The 18810-nt window shown below is 33.5% G+C and overlaps 3 protein-coding genes across 3 annotated transcripts; 1 reads left to right on the top strand and 2 right to left on the bottom strand.

Moving 5' to 3' along the window:
- The first annotated feature begins 5093 nt into the window (after positions 1 to 5093).
- LOC144559767 (putative methyltransferase TCM_000336) lies at positions 5094 to 8058 on the top strand. The gene is made up of 5 exons (XM_078308885.1): positions 5094 to 5250; positions 5597 to 5747; positions 6343 to 6756; positions 7063 to 7335; positions 7442 to 8058. Exons 2-5 carry the CDS (start codon positions 5628 to 5630, stop codon positions 7775 to 7777), a joined length of 1143 nt encoding a protein of 380 aa, XP_078165011.1. The 5' UTR covers positions 5094 to 5250; positions 5597 to 5627; the 3' UTR covers positions 7778 to 8058.
- Positions 8059 to 8939: 881 nt separating this feature from the next.
- On the bottom strand, positions 8940 to 13870 carry LOC144559278 (uncharacterized). Its single transcript, XM_078308295.1, has 4 exons — positions 13490 to 13870; positions 12771 to 13273; positions 12102 to 12209; positions 8940 to 9304 (listed from the first exon to the last, which is right to left on the bottom strand). Exons 1-3 carry the CDS (start codon positions 13659 to 13661, stop codon positions 12108 to 12110), a joined length of 777 nt encoding a protein of 258 aa, XP_078164421.1. The 5' UTR covers positions 13662 to 13870; the 3' UTR covers positions 8940 to 9304; positions 12102 to 12107.
- A 2549-nt stretch (positions 13871 to 16419) lies between these two features.
- On the bottom strand, positions 16420 to 17771 carry LOC144559458 (membrane protein PM19L-like). Its single transcript, XM_078308484.1, has 4 exons — positions 17557 to 17771; positions 17049 to 17268; positions 16883 to 16928; positions 16420 to 16758 (listed from the first exon to the last, which is right to left on the bottom strand). The coding sequence occupies exons 1-4, from the start codon at positions 17681 to 17683 to the stop codon at positions 16654 to 16656; spliced, it is 498 nt and encodes a 165-aa protein (XP_078164610.1). The 5' UTR covers positions 17684 to 17771; the 3' UTR covers positions 16420 to 16653.
- Positions 17772 to 18810: the final 1039 nt, after the last annotated feature.

The raw sequence follows: 18810 nt of genomic DNA, 5'->3' as shown, positions 1-18810 counted from the left end.
CTTGAATTTCCACCAACATTAACAAGTTAAATCATAGATCCATGTATCCTCTGCAATCCTTCGGTCATTGCACCTATTACAATGGTTTAACTAACTAACAGATATATACAAAGAGGAGGGACACTTACAATATTTTTAAGTTACAAAATATTACAATAATTCAGTTTTGTGATATTTGAAGCCCAAATAGTCAATTCAAGTCGTTTAACATGATAATATTAAAATATACTTGGAGATGAAATTTTATATTTTTTAGAATGTTTTTAGTTTTTACTATTTATTAAGTATTTTACAAAACTGTTGTTTTTTAGTGGTCGAGAATTGTCTAAAGACAGCAGCTTTGTAAAATACTTAATAAATAGTAAAAAAAATATAAAAAATATAAAATTTTATCTCCAAACATATTTTAATATAGATATTATGTTGAACGGTTTAAATCGGATGTTTGGACTTTTAAAATCGTAAAACCGAATTCTTATAAAATATTATAACTTACAAATGTTGTAAGTAGATCCCTCCTCATATATAAATCCAAACTATTGATATTTTCGACCAATTTTTTTTTTCTTATCATCTTTAAAAAAATAAAATAAACAACCATTATTAGAAAAGAAATCCAAAATTACCAAATTCGCATCTATTAGCTGCACAACCAACAACTTCCATTAACATTTTTTTTAAACCTTGATTCCATCAAAATGGTTGTGGGATCCACCTAACGATTCAAACTTTCACTCATTTGAATCAATCTCAATTGAACGGGGAAAAAAATTGTGGGATCATAAGCATTAACATCGAAAAAATTGTGAATCAATCTCATTTGAATCAACCTTAATAGCTGCGAACCTGATAATTCTGAAATTCATTCCAAAATAATGGTTGTTTGGTTTTTTTTTTTTTTTTTAAAGATGGTTTGAAAAAAAAATCGGTATTTTCGATGGTTATACATCCAGCATTCGTTGAATTTTTATTTTTTTTAAATCAATTTTACACTTAATTATTTGTTTATTTATTGGGAAAAAGTTACAACAATTGTGTATATCAAGCCAGTATTTACCTACAAGCAATCCAACCCGAAATTTTTATTAATAACACGGTTAAAGAAAACCCATAAATTATGGAGAATTTAAAAAATATTAGGGCCTTCAATTTAATCTGTAACTCTATTCTTAGGGGGGCGCAGATTTAATTAGAGGCCCCAAAAATTCAAAATATACACTGCAATATACTGATATTTCAATTTTTGGGGACTCTAATTCAATCTGCGTTCCTCTAAAAATGAGATTGCAGATTGAATTGGAGGCCCTGGTATTTTTCGAACTCTCCAATTTCAGCAGTGTTTTGATTTTTTATTTGGAAGTAACTAACAGTTTCCGGCCCTCAGTCCCCCGAAAATCCCCGGACTTTTTACACTAATCCTATAAACATGTTTATTAGATCATGTAATACTATGAAAATAATCATATAAACAAGTTCAATTGATGTTCTGCAGATGAAATCGCGTGGTCCCAAATGAAAACGCGTGAAAGCTGTTGAAAACGCGTGACAGCTGTTGGGGACCACCTTCTGTGAACATACACATAGTATCCTGTGAACATACACATATTATCTTGTAAACATACACATATTATCCTGTGAACATACATATTGTACTTGAAATTATGGTAGTTAAAAGTGCATCGGAACTAAGCTAAAAAGAGAAGGCGGAAATTTTCGGGAAATTGTAGCCCGGGGACGTTAGCTTTTCTCTTTTTATTTTAAACGGTATTAATAAAATTTCGGCAATTGAGCGGTGCAGAAACGTATCATTTTGGTCAACCATTTGGAGTGGTCCATGACCATCTATCAAAATCAACCAAATAAGCATATTGATTGCTTAGTTAAGAGAGAGAAAAAAAAAAAAAGGGGAACAAATCAAAGGCGGAAGCTAATTCTCAGGGGGGGAAATACACTTTTCCTGATTAAAGTGGCATCACTGATTGGACTTGAGCCTTGAGCTCAGTGCTATTGATACTTGATTTTGTTTATTTACTTTTCTTCTTGTCCTCAGCCGCCAGCCGGCAGGTAGAAATTTTCAAAGACCAACTTATTATACCAATTTGTGGGCCGAAGAGAAACATAATTTTTTTATTTTTAGAAATTAATATTAAATAATATAAGAAAACAAATAGAGTACTTTGAAAATTTGATGTACTAGAAGGACCGGAATCAGTGATCCGGGTATAAAGTTTGGACTGGATTCAAACAATTTTTCATATCAAAATTTTTGTGGCTAATATTTTCATCATATTGTTGCTTGGTATGTTGCGGTGGAAAAAAATGAATTTTTTTTTAATCTAAGCTATTGATCCCGATTCAACTTTATATCTGGATCATTGGCCCTGATTCTTGTAGTAGATCAAAATTTTATGATAGTCTATCTATATTTCTATATTTTTAATAATAATTTCTAAAAATAAAAAATCTCATAAGAGAAAACTAGGGGCCAGGGCCAGGGACATATTTAAAATTTTTGTCAGGGAAGGATAAGAAAATAACGAATCAGATTTGAATAGTTAATCAAGTTCAAATTCATTAGCTAATTGGATATTAGATAAGAAACAATATTCTAATTTCTAATTTTCAATGCTTTGACTTCTAATTTTCAATACTCTGATTTCTAATCCTAATTACCAATTAGAATTCAAGAAATTTATCATAATTTTAATCTTAAATTTAACATTAATTACAAATTAAAAGTCCAAAAGGGAGCAAAGTCGAACCGAACTTATAAATTTGTATAAAACTTTAAAATTCAGAGAGGAGTAGTTGAACCCCCTCTGAAACTATGCTGGATCCGCATCACCCTAGGTACTTGAGGTGCAAGTGGTGAATCTGGACCATTCATTTCACTTGGCACGAATCTTAAAGCAGACCCCATATAGCCTCAATAGCTACCGGATTGAGTTTAGCCTGGATGAAATTAATTTGGGCCGTCCATTTTTATTAATTGCTCCTCAGGTACCTGGGGGATACGGACTCATAGTCATGTCGGGTTTGATTTAAATAAAACCAATTACGAGCAAAACTAAGCCAATTTGTTAACAACTTGTTTGTATTAAGAGTCGCGTAGTATAGATTGAATATTTACTTTAATTTGATGCTTTGAGCCGCTTATAGATTTTATATTTTTTCTTGCAACAACAAAGTTTATGCTTACGATTTTGAAGGTGACATATATATGCTAAGAATAAAGCTAAAGTGAGCTTATAAAATTTTGGTCAGTTGTTTGTAAACTTCAAAGCGACAGATCGATTCGAATCCTTGAACTTGATATCGAATAAAGCGTTTAAATTTTAAATTTATAAATTTATAATTTTCAAGAATCGTCTTCTATAGATCACGATATTGGGAAAAATGAATGTATATACAAAAACAAGCCTACAAGATTACATATTTAAAATTAAATGTATCCTTTTGATGTATATTGAGGTCACCAATTTGATTTTGTCTTATGAAGTATGTTTAATAGTTTGCTTAAGCTCAAGATTGTCAGCTTATAACCAAGCTTTACTTTTATTTTAATAATCCTAGTATACTTCAAACTTTTGTGGTACATTTATTTGATATCTCAATAAGTACTGTTATTGTTCAAACTAAAAAATTAAAATTATAGAGTTGATTTTTTTAATAATTAGCTAGTGCTTGTGTCAATTTTTCTTGATAACCCATAAAAAAACCATTGAAACTCGAGCGTCAAAATTTTTAATTGCTTGGCAGAAGGTTAAACGATTTTTAAATTAGTCTGAATTTGAAAAATAACATATTTAAATAGAGGAGGGTTCAAATGCCTCCATTTTTTGTGCCTCCTTCATGCCTTCATTTTTAAAAACTTAAATAACTCAAAGTTTAAAACTTAAACGTCAAAATAAAACCGTTAGATGTAATCTATGTTATTTTCTCTATGTGCCCATAAAAAATTATCACATTTTGATTTTTCTTTTATATGAATTAATAAGTTGAAAAATCAACGTCTAGAAATTATCCATATTTGTATACATTTTTACAAGCTCAAGATGACAATCAAAACAAAGTTGAAATGTCATAATTTTTTACATGTGCATAGATAAAATGATATAGTTCATATCCAACGGTTTTATTTTGAATTTTAAGATTTAAATTTTGAGTTATTAAAGTTTTTAAAAATGGAGGCATGATGGAGGCACAAAAAATGGAGGCATTTGAACCCTCCTCATTTAAATAATATAAAATACATCTACAATAATATATTTTAGTTTGAAAATATATTTTTTAAAATATTAAATGGATGCGCGCTAAAACTATCCATATATCCAGTATAAGTAAAATTATAAGATTTGTTGTATGTTTTGTGAATAGGTATCAATGAGTAGATAATTATTTTAACCACAAATGATTTCACTAAACTGATACCAAGTTTTTTTTATGCATCTTCTTTTGCTATCATATTATACCTCTCAAAATCATATGAATAGTTATATTTTTTTAAAGGAAAATTTTAAGCTTATAACTGAAGAAATACATAATTATTTTAACCACAAATGATTTCACTAAACTGATACCAAGGTTTTTTTTGATGCATCTTCTTTTGCTATCATATTATACCTCTAAAAATCATATGAATAGTTATGTTTTCTTAAAAGAAATTTTAAGCTTATAACAGAAGAAATATAAGCTTACTGCAAAATCATATGAATAGTGTACCATTTTGTACATGACCATGATTAGCATTTTGCAGTAAGCTTATAACAGAAGAAATACATATGACATTAATGGCAACAATAAATGAGAAAAATGATACAACTCCCATATATATATGTTAAATGGATTTGAGCATTAATGTGCACTGTTATTATAATATCAATTGATAATTCCTACCAAAGAGAGAGAAGAAGAAAGTGTGTCTAGTGGACAGTGGTGGAAAAGTAAAATGAGCACCAAAGAGCAATAACATCCCCTCTGTATTTTTTATATCAAACATACCATTCTCTTTGTTGTGCAAAAGAAATAATAATGATGAGGTACCATTTCGGTTGCCTACTATAAATACTTGAACCCATATTCATAGTAGTGTCATTCCCCACGGAAGCATCCAATTCAAAGAAAACAAAAGGTAAAGAGCAATAACAACCATCTCTGTTCAGTGAACTATAGGTTCTTATAGTATCTCAGTTCGTATTTGATTGGATTGACGGATTGGATTCTCGACCAAGAAGAATTCATCATTTAGAGGTATGTGCATAATTATCTTTATTTTGTTTTCTCCATGTTTCTTTGCTTTCAAACAATGAATATCTCGCTCTATTATATCACGTCTTATTTTCACCAAGAACTATTTCAATACAAAGAAACTGATGATATTCACAAATGGTCATAACTTATAATTCTTTTTCTTTCCTTCTTCATTTACAATTTCACTAAATGAACATACCTCTTGTTTGAGTTCATCTCAGAAGCTTGATTGGTACCAGTTAGAACCTCAATTTCCTTGAAAGGCTCAGAATACCTTTTCATACTACTGCAAACTGTTTTCTCTAATTAGCTTAATTTAACTAATGCCAGATTATTTTTTTCCCAGATAAATAAACTTGAATAGAAGTGACTAGAAAATGGCATCCTCATTACTTCCTAGCCGTACCAAGCATCTAAGGCCAATGCAGGTGGAGACCATTTTACATATGAAAGAAGGCCTTGGAGATACTAGTTATGCTCAAAACTCCTCTCTTCAGGTAATTTTGATAAAACAAGAACAATTTCCTTTGGTATCTGTAGAACATGAAAATATTTTGTATGTGCAGCTAAACATTATAATGTTGGCTCACTATCTCTGCTTTTCTCAATCTTAATCTCAAAAAAAAAAAAAAAAAAAAATTATGCCAGAACTACCCTCCATTCTGTTAGAAAAAATAATCCTACAAGTATCAAGTAATTAAAGTAAATAAGAGATGAAAAAATTTAAACAGTGATTTGGAATATTTAAGAGCAACCCATCAAAATTAAATAAAGTTAAAACTTCTTAATTTGTATAAATGCACCTGAATTATATTATCATACTTAACAGCATTTTAATATAATTGAAAAAGGTTTAAAGGTCGCCAGCCTTTTAATGCTTATATAATGCAATTTTACTATGCAGTCAATATTATTACTATTAAAATAATAGTAATAGTGAAACCTTAAAACAAACAAAATTTAATATAATCTTATAAATTTATTAAATTTTCGAACACCTCCGTCATTGTCTTTCTCTCTATTTGAATTTAGAAAGAAATAGGACTCATGGTACATTGTGCATTCTTCTAATTTTTTTTTTCTTCTGAACAGAGAAACAGCATCGAGACATTAAAGAATATAATAATAAACTCGGCAGTAGATGTGTACATCTCACAGAGACCTGAGCAATTTACATTAGCTGACCTTGGCTGCTCAAGTGGCCCCAACACAGTAACAGTAGCTGGAGAAATAATAAAGAAAATTGGAGGGTATTGTCATAAATTTTTCATTCCAGCACCAGACTTCTCCGTGATGCTCAATGATTTGCCAACAAATGATTTCAATACAGTATTTGTGAATGTACCTCAATTTGTTGAAAGCCTGAAGGATTATGCTGGCACCGACGAGTGGGGCCATCCGTCAGTTTTTGTTGCTGGTGTTCCTGGTTCATTTTATGGGAGGCTTTTTCCTAGTAGAAGTGTCCATTTCATTTGCTCTTGCTCAAGTCTGCATTGGCTCTCTAAGGTACAAAGTTTATTATTAATCTATTGTTTTACTTTATTTGGTATTAACATCAACATCCTTAAATCATTAATTATGATTTATTATTCTTATGATAAGCATTTCATCCATTATTATATCTTTTTTTAAAGTATCTGAAGAAAACTACTATTACTTTTTATTAATTTTATAACACACAAGTTGACAATAATAGTGATTAGTAACATAGTTACTAACATTGTAGAAGATGCATTTCTCACAATTAACTTTCAAATATTCCATGCAAGTTTCAGCAGAAAGGAGACTGACAGTGTTATCAAAATTTTGTAGGTACCTACAGGACTCTTCAATGAAACCGGCAAGCCAATAAACAAAGGGAAAATGTACATTTCTCACACTAGCCCTCCTGAAGTAGCTAAAGCGTATTACAAACAATTCCAGGGAGATTTTAGCAAATTCCTCAAGGCAAGATCAATGGAAATAGCGTGCGGTGGGAAAATGGTTCTGGCCATGCTTGGTAGAAGAACTACAGACCACTCAGATCCAAGCACATCTCTACTCTGGGAACTCCTGGCACAATCTTTCGATTTACTGGTCTCACATGTAAGTATAAACATATGCAAAAGGATTGTTCTAAACATTCTAATTTGTAAAAGGATGTCTAAAATTGTAGAATGCTAACGACATAATGACTATAAATAAAATGCAGGAGATGATACACCAAGAGAAGCTGGACTCTTATAATGTGCCTTTTTATGCTCCAAATATCATAGAAATCGAAGAGGAGGTACGCAAAGAAGGGTCATTTGCACTCGAAAAAATAGACATATTTGAAACCAACTTGAATGCAAGTGGAGATGCAAGGAAAGATGGAAGAGTTCTGTCAATGGCCATTAGGGCCATACAAGAATCAATGCTCAGCCACCACTTTGGAGGAGAGATTATTGATGCTTTATTCAACAACTATTCTGAGCTTCTCATTCAATCCATGGAGAGAGAGGCAATTAGAAGTGTGCAAATTGGAGTCGTATTAACGAAATTGTGAATATAAAAGAAATTCCTTGTGTGGATTAGAATTATTGTTTGTTGGTTTGTGAAGCTGTATAGGATGGAAATAAAGGTTCCTCTTAGGAAAAAGGTTAGTTGTTCTTTTAACAAAATGGAGCTAGCGTTTAATGAAATATTACTTAGAAAAAGATAAACTGGTGCTGTAAAGTCAAGTACTCCGAAGTGTGCAAAGCAAATTGCCATGATATTCGATAAATTTATAAATTATAATACCAAGTTGTTGTCTACAAGTGCAATATTTGCCTAGTTCATTGTTAAGGTTTGTAAGGTCCGTGTAGTGATGGAGGAAAAAAATGAGTTTAAGGTACCAAGTAGAATAGTTGTTCATTTTTATTGAAATCATTGATTATCTGGGTTTACATTATATATTCTGATTTGGAAGTCACTTTCTGATTTGGGTTTACATCACTTGGGTACCAAGTAGAATTGCTGTAGAATTTTTAAAAGGCAGCTTTGATGGACAGAATAAAAAACGGAAGTTACAAAACATCTAAAGAGAAGAACTAAACTAGAATGATGCACGCTACATTACCAGCCTCTCTAACTCCACAAGTCGGACAAATCCATGATATATAGAGAGTAGAACTAGGTGCTCTTAAGTTTATCAAAGTTTTGGTGAGCTTAACTCTAAAACTCATCAAATTGATTTCAAATGACGAATCCGAACCGTTGAAACTCACCTACCTTACGTGTGATGCATCTACATGTGAAATTTTTAAACATTCGAATTAATTTAGTATAAAGTCAAACGGTCAAAAAAGTTCAAAAAATGAATGCACTAAAATTAATTTATTAACCTTCTAATTTTGACCGCTTGACTTTATACTAAATTAATTCGAATGTTTAAAAATTTCACATGTAGATGCATCACACGTAAGGTAGCGGGTTTCAACGATTCGGATTCGTCGTTTGAAATCGATTTGATGAGTTTTAGAGTTAAGCTCACCAAAGTTTTGGTGAGCTTAAGAGCACCCTAGTTCTACTCATAGAGAGATCATACTCACTGAACATAGTTTCTTTAGAAATAAAAAGAAAGATACTGAGAGTGAATTATTTGACATCTTCCTAGCAGTTATCGCCACAACATGATTTCTATACTTCTCAAAATCTGTCCACCGATTAAAAAAAAAAAAAAAAACTTCATCAGATACCACAATGCTATTAACAGAAGTTGAATAATTACAGACAAGGAAAATGCATTTCTTATAGTTGCAAACAATTCACAAGAGAACAAAAACAGACTCCAATATAACACTAGCTAACAACATTTAATAGACTAATATCAAACAAACAGAAACCATATTATATTTTAGCATCCAAAATAAAATAAAAAATAGACCAAAGAAAATAAGGCTAAAAGCAAAGTTGCAGAACGGCATTCCAAAAACTGGTACTTGACAAACACAGAATACCATCTACATTCAGATTGATATTATTCTTCAAAATCTCTCAAATTCCACTGTGCTCCAAGCATTCAAATGCGACCTTGAAATATGTTGAATTTCTGCAACAAAATAAAATCCCTACGGTTAACTAACAGCTTACAGTTCTAAAAAAGAAAATTAAGATTTTACAATTTTAGAAGAGAACTACACATCAATCTGACAAGTGAAGTCAATCAGAAATATTAACAACAGGCATCATATAATGCCAATCAGTACAAGTTGTTGTTACTGTTGTATATTTCATAAATAAACTGGAAAACAGAAGCCTTCTTTGCAAATTTCCTATTCACTTCTGAACTTCTCCATACAGCTATGATTTCAATTTCCTATTCACTTGTGAAATTCTAATAATTCAGAAACTTTTTACAGTTTTATGAGAGCGGAGCATAAACTGGTGACCATCACCACTTGTACCAAGAACCAAGACCTTTGATTAAAAACTCTTAAATCTCTTTTACACAAGCTTTCAGAAAGATTTAACTATTTCACCAAGCAAGGGTGGATCCAGGATTTTCGTCAGGGAGGCAAAAAAATATCAAATCGGATTTAAACCCATTAACTAATTGGGTACTCGATAAAAAAAAACAGTGCTTTGACTTGTATTTTCCAATGTTCTGACTTGTAATTTCTGATACTTTAACTTATAATTCTAATTACACATCATAATTCAAGAAATTTATTTTGATTTTAACACTAAATTTAACCCGAATTACAAATCAAACATCCAAAGGGGGGCAAAAAAAATTCCAGGGGGGCAAAGTCGATCAGTACCGATAGATCACCACTAAAACTCAAAATCCAGGAGCCCCCCCCCCACATGTTGGGTCCGCCCCTGTCTCACCAAGCCCACCTCTTTCTGCAGAGGGCCCCATTGCTTCTTTTACATTTTGGTGTATGTTTATTTCAGAGGGTGGTTGTTAGATGTTAAAAAGGTTATGTAATATGCTGTTAAAAGAGTTAGTTACATTTCTGTTATTTCTGTTTTCTGTTGACTGATATGGTTTGTTGTTAACCATACGAAACTGTGTGTCTATATAAACACAGTAGCTCTCTGTAATCAAAGTGAATGGAATACAAATCATTTGCAATCTCTCTCTCTATGAATTCTATCATGGTATCAGAGCCAGGTTTATAGAGCACTAGCCACTCTTAATGGCATCCAATCATCTCTCTTCCCTTCCTCTTTACACCTCCCCACAAACACATACTTCCTCCCCTCCAGTTCATCGCATCCATTCTCATTTCCATTCATCTCCTTCCCCACTACACCCAGATAATCCACTTCTTCAGTGGTAAATGGCATAAGAGGCATTGCCGCAAAGTTCAAGCCCTCATGCTGTAACATCCTCTAAATAAACACACTATCTTTTTTATAGATTCCTAGAGGTTGTAAAATCTGACACGACCTGAAAGGCCAGGCCGACCTGCCCAAACCTAAAACTTAACCTGATCTGATTTTTTGGATTAGTCAACAACACTAAACCCGACCCAACCTAAAGAGCAACCACACCTAACTGATCCATACCAAAGCTGCCCTGTACATGTACCCAAAACTGACCGGTATGACATGACACTTCTGCCCACTCAAAAGTCAAAACCAATTTGCAGAATGGAGCGAGAGCAAAGAAAAAAAGAAGTTAACCGCTCCTGCAAATATGAAATTAACCAGGGTAACAAGACCAACCAAAATAACTGTCTGGAACCTGCTTGACTTGAAAACCAAATGATCAAGACCAAAGAGGCCTGCAGCCAGGAACAAACTGATAACCAAGACAAACCAAACCCAGATTTACCCCAAACCTCAAACAATCTGAACAACACAAGTTACCAAAAAGACCCAAACCTGAACTGACCTGAACCTGAACAACCCAGCCTAACCTCAACCCTCCCCATGCAGTCCAATTGCCACCACCAATTTCGTCAAAATAAATTTTGTGTTAATCTAAACCATCCTAAAAAAATATTAAGTTCATATAAAAGCTTGCACAAACTAACACCATAATCATAAAATTCTGATTGTAAGCAAAGCCAAACTTAAGAATTACATTGCTTATGATAAGAACTTTTTGATGATATTTCAAAATTTCTCTTAATTTTACTTTCAGCTTTATGAAACCATTCAAAGTTTCTAAAAATAATATTAGCAAAAAAGTATATCACTTCTTATTTAAGAAAAGTTTCAATTCTCATAGTCACTTGTAAAGGAATCTTTGAAGATCCTTTGTAAATATCCTGATTATGGAATAAAATTCAAATTCAAGTTTCATTTTTGTTAAGAATTTGGTTATAAGTACCCAGTCCCAGTAATTCAGCTACGATCAGTACTTTCTGCATGATATGTACAGGTCAGGGGAGAATAAAAGCTCATATTTTCAAATAAAAGGTATGGTTTTCAATACTGTTAAACAACCTAAATCCACAAAAAAATGATAGATGAAGATTAAATGCTAGAATAGTCCCAACATAAACCCAAATTTAAAAAAAAAAATTGGTACATGACAGATATGTAGCCGTGATAAACAAACAGCAGTGTGCACTTAAAAGATCCATCAAAAAAAAAAAAAAAGAGTAGAGACAGTAGCCACATCAACAAAATTGACATCTAACACAAAAACTTACCTTGGTCTTATAGAAAGAAAGGCCCAATATTTCATCAATACCAAACATATTTTATTTAATAGTCAGGTCCCACGTTCCAAAATTCATGTGGACATGGGTTCAAATCCATATTGGTCGGAAATTATGGATGTTTGATTTGTGAGCAGATGCAGATATATGGAATTGTAGTGCTATTTCAATTACACTACAAAATATAGTTTGAGGGGGGAAAATGACTGCAATTAAATTTTGTCTTACCCGACTTCACCGGCTTGAACCAGAAAATACATCACGAAGCCCGCAACAATCCCACCAAGTTGCACGTTTTGCTGCAGTAACTGGCAAATCACGCCTTGTCGCATGAGCCTGTATATGATAAAAACTTTATCAATTAGAAACACCAAATACGAATCTACAAGTTCTGCTATGGAATGATCTCCTAATCCTCGTGTTGCACAACTATTTGCCATATCAGTTATGGCCTCATGCCAGCATAAACTAATCTGTTTGTGCAAGCAAAACTGTTTAATTTAATTGTTCAATGGAACCAAGACTATTGCACCAAAATCACGATTGGGACTACTACCCACCTAAGACAATCTATAAACAACATTATACCCATTTGAAGCATGGGACCACCTCCATTGGGTAACACACATGAAGATAAGCGAAAGCATATAATAAGATGAGCATATTTCTCTTCATAGATAAATAACATGGCCCTGGCTGGTACACGATACCATCCTATATGACTGGTATTGTTTGTGGTATAAAACCAGTCACAATTTCTGTTACACATGTAACACATCTCATATGAAAAAGGAATATGGGGCTTCAACACCGTCAACTCAATTAGAAACCTAAAACTACCACAACAAAAAGGATGATAAATAATTTTGAATTAAATAGACAAAACAAGGATTTTACCTCTGCTGCTTGCTCTTCTGGAGGCTTTTCTGGATTTTCCGGAGAGGTCACCTCTACCACCTTTCCTGTTTCTAACTCAGCTACCTCCCTCTCTACAACTGCTTCCAGTCCCTGACAAGTAGGCGCCACCAACTCTGTATTAACCACCTCAATTGGCCCGGCAATACTCTCCTTGATTTCTTCCACAATCTCCACCTGGCTGACCTCAGCCTCTTTCTCCTCATCTTCCTCTACAGCAGGACCCACCGCATCCTCATCCTCAACCTCTTTCTCTTTCTCGCCTTTGGAAGTGAGATCAGCTGACTCTGTGCTTGTCTCCCCTAACTTTGCTGTAATTTGTGTATCCTCCTCTTCAGTCTCAACAACAGGGCCTACCTGCTCCGACACTGGCTCTATCTCTCTCTCTTCAACATGCTTCTCTTCTTCCATTTTTTTCTTCTCCTTTTCTGTTTCCCGCTTAGCTATTTCTTCTTCAGAGGCAATAATCTCGTCACGCCCATTACCTGTTCGACACAATGACACCCATATATAAGCAAAAGAAAAGGCGAATCCAGCGAAGCTTATAAGGAAAGCTGGGTAACAGGGACAGCGAAAAAGGAAAGCAAGGGAACGTGGGAGGTCCCAGACAGGCATAAATACGAACACCTTGTAGTCATACGCACATTAATTAAATCAAAAAGGCGAGATTGTAAGGGCCAGTTCTAATAGTGTAAAGTTACCATTAAATTTGGGAGAAGATGGGTTCGGTGGCGACGGAGAGGTCGCGTTGGAATTGGTTAGGTGAGATGCAGAAGATGTTGAAGAAGGAGAAGAATTGGTGGTATTGTTGCTCTTCTCTTTTTCTCTCTTCTCTTTTTCCTTTTGCTTGCGCTTTTGCTTGCGATTCGGCATGACTACCTGCTTGAGCTATTCCTCTCTTCTCACCTCCTCGGCTCCTCTAATGGAGTTTCAAATAGGAGGGAAAAAAAATTGAGAAATAGATTGAAAAATGGGGATTCGAGAGTGTGTCAGAGCGTTTGTGCTTGTGTGTGTGAATTAAAAAAACGAAGAAAGGAATCCAATCCTGGTATGAGTCAGAACATGTTTGGTACGGAATTGGAGGGAGGGGAAAGGCCGGACCCGGAACGTATCTCACTGACATATGGGACCAACATGAATCTGATAATGTGGGCTCCACTCTTCATTCAATGTATTGCTCATTTTTCCCCAATAAAACAAAAAAAAATCAAGCCGTTCTAGGAAGGGGAAGGGGATCAAATTTAACTAGACGAGCTTTACAAAAATAAGCTGAAAATTTTAATATGAGGCCCACAGTCAGTGAAACAATATTCCGGTGGTCTACTGGCTCAAATAAAACTTGGACCAAAGCGGTAAATTTGTGTGAACGGACGTGAGGTCGACCGATTTTTGGTAAGCGCCGTTCTACTAAAAGTATTAGGAGCCTTTCATTCTGGGACCCGCAATCAGTGGATGTAATGCTAATCTGGTCCACTTGATTGATACAGAAGTGGTCCAACGAGGACATCGGAGGACAGGGGATCTTATTGGCGTAAATTAAAGTAGGAATCTGGTCGTGGGTTTTAACTTAAAAGTCGTAGTAGCGCTCGATTTTGCTACGGCCACGCTCCGATTGGGTAGGGCCGTAGGGACCCCTCTCCGATTGGTTAGGGGCGGAGCGCAAACAGAGGAAGAGTTTGTATGATTTTCTGTATCCATCTCATATTGTAACAAGCTGTGTCGGATCATATAGCGTGGTTCATATAGGGACTCGTTTTAGTTTTAGAAACACAGATAGAAAACATATAATCGTCTAAGAAACGGCAATACCTGATGAATGTAGCATTAATGAGTAATTGACAAATGAGGTGTTATCTAAGAGTAATGAGCTGTTAAAGCTAATAAATCCCAAAATTAATTAATGGTGATAGTGACGATAATAAAAACCTGCGATTAGACTCCTTGATTCCCCAAAATTAATCCAAGTGCTAGTATTAATTAGATGGACCCAGTTCTGGCAAAGTACCCAGCATGGCCGCTGAAATATTTGTAGAAAGGTTGTTGAATTCCAAATTTCCAATTGAACAGGATTTGGATCTCACAGAAATTAAGAGAGGACAGCATTAAAATTTGGGGGTTACTGGTACTATGAAACGTGCGGAGTTATTGATGTGGAACGTACATCGGTACATGTGACATTATCAGGTAAACTATGTCTTACGTGTGCGGACAGAGCATTATTATCTTATATTTATATATACTATTGGTCCAGGAATAAAGACATGTACCAAAAAGAAAATAAATATTTAAACTAAAACATATACTAAACAGTAGGGGTGTAAACGGAGCGGATTCAGAGCGGATAATTCTAATATCATATCCGTATCCGTCTTTTAATGAGTGGATACGGATAGTAAATGATTATTAAAATTTAAAATCAAATTTGTCTTAAACGGATACGGATACGGAGCGAATAATCTACAAATACGAATATGAAATGAATAATTGTTGGATAATTGAGTTATACACTTTAAGTGCACTTTAATAGAGACTAAAAGTATACTACATTCACGGGCTAAAATCTTCAATGGAAAAGAATGAAAAGTAAAGAAATTGAGGTAAAAAGGAAGGAAAATATCGCTATTGTAGCACCATCACTAGCGAAAAAAATATTAAATTGGAAACCATATTGTATTATCATTTATTCCACAACCAAGACTGAAATGATTATGGGATAATTATATAACAACTTCTATCTAGAGCAGTAAAGTCGGAGCCGGTTGAGTGCAATTTCGGATCCTGATAATTGTGGATACGGATACTGATATTCACCTTCATGAAATTATCGGTATCCATATCCATCATCATTTCACCATATACAAAAGATATTTGTATCTGTTTAATCCGGATTCAGATAATCTCCGAATATGAAGCAAATACGAAGTGGATTATTCGTATCCGTTTACACCCTAATACTATCAGATAAAATAAATATTAAAAATATATAAACGTTTCAATAAAAATGAGCCCAGCATATTTGAGTCCGCATCGTATGCATTAACTCAAAAGAGCATTTTTGAGTTAATTCATTTCGGTCGTTTGATTTTAAATAGAGCCAATCTAGCCACAACTTATAATTAATTCAGAGGTCCCTTGAATCCTTGATAATAGTATGGGTCTAGTTCACACAGATCTAAAAGCGGATCGGACAGTCCATATTCATTAACTCAAAAGATTCTTTTTTGAGTTAATGCAGAGGATATGAAATCAGCATATATAATGAAGCATTCCATAAAAACATAAAATGCACCATTTTTTTTTATTCAATAAAACCAAGCAGCAGTAAAGATCCCTAGGTTGCTATAGATGAAATTGTACGGATATGTGCTTGAAGAAGGGTACTAAACAATGAGTAAACAAGGGGAATGCTTTCAAATTAAAGAAATGGATGGGATGGCATTGCAAAAAGTTGTCTGCTTGTCATTGCCATTCTCAAAAAAATACAATTTGATTTAAAGTCTAATTTCTAATTTCAGTAATAATCATTCCCACTTGATGCCACTTTTGATCATAAAACAAGTTGACGGAATGTTTGGTTCTGTAAATATAAAGATGATTCTAAACATATATACATGCCTTGAGATGTAAGGAATTACAAAACAAAGCTAAGAATATATAATACTTTTTATAAAGCGAACCAATGAATTGCCATAACCACACTAAAACAGACCAAATCCAAACCATACATACATAGCACACTCAACACCATAAAACATAATTGAAATTTACATCATATACAATAAAACAATTTGAAAAAAATAATATTTAATAAATATGTGCAAACCAATCTCACAACCATCCACAGAAATGCATTAATTCTTTTGATTTATCCTCTTGTTCTTGTTCGTGCACTTCCTCCTGCCCCATGAATTACCATGATGTATAGTAGTTGTGTTACCGAAAGAATGATGACGAAGGATTCCATCGTTCTCTGAAATACAGAAATTAATTATTCGTTGAATCGCAAAGGAATTAATATAATTGCTATATATGTACAGTAAATAACATGTTTTCAATATCTCTGATATTATGACAAGATGGAAGAAAAGTATTACCAGCTTTGCATTCCTTCCACGAAGAACAATCTCTTTACAAGCCAATCTAAAACCACAAAAAAAAAAAAAAAAGCCAAATCAAGTTGATGTGATAATCTCATACATGACCGATCAAATGGTTATATAATAAACAAAAAAATGTGTTGATGAGTATTATAATAATTACCCCAGGGCAAGAAGAGTAAGGCCCCATGCAGTGACAGCTGACGAGGCAGCTGCCGGGAGGCTGTCTGAGCTCCAAGACCGAAAGTGGTTGGCACCGGCAATTGCAGATGCCGCCCCAACTACTCCAGCTAACAGAGCAAAGATAGCAAAGAATCCCGTTGCGCCGTTTCCAATTGGGAAGAAAATCGGAGAGAATTGTGCCGGTACTGCTACATTAGGGCCTACAAGTTATAAAACAAAACCTCAATTAATACATGTTTTAAAAAATGTATATGATGAGATCACATTCCATTTACAATATTACGTACCAGTCCGTACATTTAGACTTAAATTTTCAACATTTTATTTACATTAATTTTCTGTCCAACTACCAAATTGTTATAAATTGATATAATTTCCTTCTTAACTAATTTCTTCATTGAACAAGTTTTCATCCATTCATATATTTACCTATATATATAGTCTAGACCAGCATATCATTATCAACTTAAATACCAGTTTTAGCTTACCTATATTGAAGCCAAGATCAATTGCGACATTGATTGCCCATCCCGCGATCGCTGCTACGATGACATACATGCAGAAATTCAGAAACAGTAGAAAACCGGCCGCTGGTTTTAAACCCATATTGGCCATCTCTACCTCTCTCTCAAGATGTGTTTCCCTTTTATCTCTCTGTCTATATTTTTTTTTAATAAGAGAATGAGATGGTAGGACTTAAGGGAGGCATGCAAGTTATATATACGAGGAGTTTAAGGGAACTTGGTGCTTTGCTTGCTACCAATGGAGAGACTATTTTGGCTGGCAAATAGAAATGAAACTTGAGAATCAAGATAAGTAGCAGGATTTCTTTTAACCCACTTTAAGGGTTTTCAAAAACAAATTCTTTGTCTTATTAAGAACATTTTTTTTTACATGCCCTTGTATAACTTTCCAGTAACAAAAAGGTTGAACTTTTCCATATATAGCATGCACCAATTCCTTTTCAATAGCATGCACTATTTCCAGTACTGAGAAAATCTTCCAAGTATTTATGTGTTGAAATTTTTTTTCTTCCTAATTTACTGAATAAATATCTAGTAATCAATATAATTTTTCTGGGTATTTATGAAAATTACACATTCTATGACAACATATAAAGTGGCGAATTAAACTTTTAATGATGAGTTGGTTTGTTTCTTTAGGGAGGTTTCCTATTAAAAATTTGAACTTTATTCTTTTGCAATGGAGGCAAGCTTTAGCCAAAGGGAGGCCAAGCATCATTCTCAGCCTTTAGTAGCTGTCAGTTTTATCAATTTTGCAACAAGAGAGCTGATTTTTAGACTTTAGAGCCTCAAATTAATTGCATTTAATCAGAGCTTTATATACTGACCTCACCAGTAAATTTCTTTTAAACATGCAGGTTTGAATTGTTACCTGTTTAATTAAACTGCAGAAGTCGAAGAAATTTGTTTCAACTTTTAAGAAAACCGTTTCATATACCATTACGTTGTTTGGTTCTATATAAAAATACATCACATATTCATATCCAACATAATTATCAACTAGTAGAGGCACCATAAAAGCAGAACAAAAAAACATATATTTTTAAAATAGTAAGTTCATTTTAAAAATTATTTAATCAACCTCAAACGACGAATATAAACGGTTGAGACCGATATTTACATTTCAAATTTATAAAACTTTTGAATTCATTTAGTATAAAGTCAAACAATTAAGCATTCATTTTACACTAAATAATATTAAATATTAATAAATATTAC

The sequence above is a fragment of the Carex rostrata genome, chromosome 9, assembly GCF_964058835.1.
Source record: "Carex rostrata chromosome 9, lpCarRost1.2, whole genome shotgun sequence".
Taxonomy (NCBI): domain Eukaryota; kingdom Viridiplantae; phylum Streptophyta; class Magnoliopsida; order Poales; family Cyperaceae; genus Carex; species Carex rostrata.
This window is presented reverse-complemented; position numbering and strand designations above follow the sequence as displayed.

What these genes read in the sequence shown, in the direction of transcription:
- LOC144559767 (XM_078308885.1), top strand. Translation starts at nt 5,628, where the DNA reads ATGGCATCCTCATTACTTCCTAGCCGTACCAAGCATCTAAGGCCAATG. An exon ending in CTCAAAACTCCTCTCTTCAG is followed by an intron (nt 5,748 to 6,342) that starts GTAATTTTGATA and finishes TCTTCTGAACAG; the next exon opens with AGAAACAGCATCGAGACATT. An exon ending in TCGATTTACTGGTCTCACAT is followed by an intron (nt 7,336 to 7,441) that starts GTAAGTATAAAC and finishes AATAAAATGCAG; the next exon opens with GAGATGATACACCAAGAGAA.
- LOC144559458 (XM_078308484.1), bottom strand. Translation starts at nt 17,683, where the DNA reads ATGGCCAATATGGGTTTAAAACCAGCGGCCGGTTTTCTACTGTTTCTG. An exon ending in TGATCTTGGCTTCAATATAG is followed by an intron (nt 17,269 to 17,556) that starts GTAAGCTAAAAC and finishes TATAACTTGTAG; the next exon opens with GCCCTAATGTAGCAGTACCG. An exon ending in GTGGAAGGAATGCAAAGCTG is followed by an intron (nt 16,759 to 16,882) that starts GTAATACTTTTC and finishes TCTGTATTTCAG; the next exon opens with AGAACGATGGAATCCTTCGT.
- LOC144559278 (XM_078308295.1), bottom strand. Translation starts at nt 13,661, where the DNA reads ATGCCGAATCGCAAGCAAAAGCGCAAGCAAAAGGAAAAAGAGAAGAGA. An exon ending in ATCTTCTCCCAAATTTAATG is followed by an intron (nt 13,274 to 13,489) that starts GTAACTTTACAC and finishes TGTGTCGAACAG; the next exon opens with GTAATGGGCGTGACGAGATT. An exon ending in CAGAAGAGCAAGCAGCAGAG is followed by an intron (nt 12,210 to 12,770) that starts GTAAAATCCTTG and finishes TATCATATACAG; the next exon opens with GCTCATGCGACAAGGCGTGA.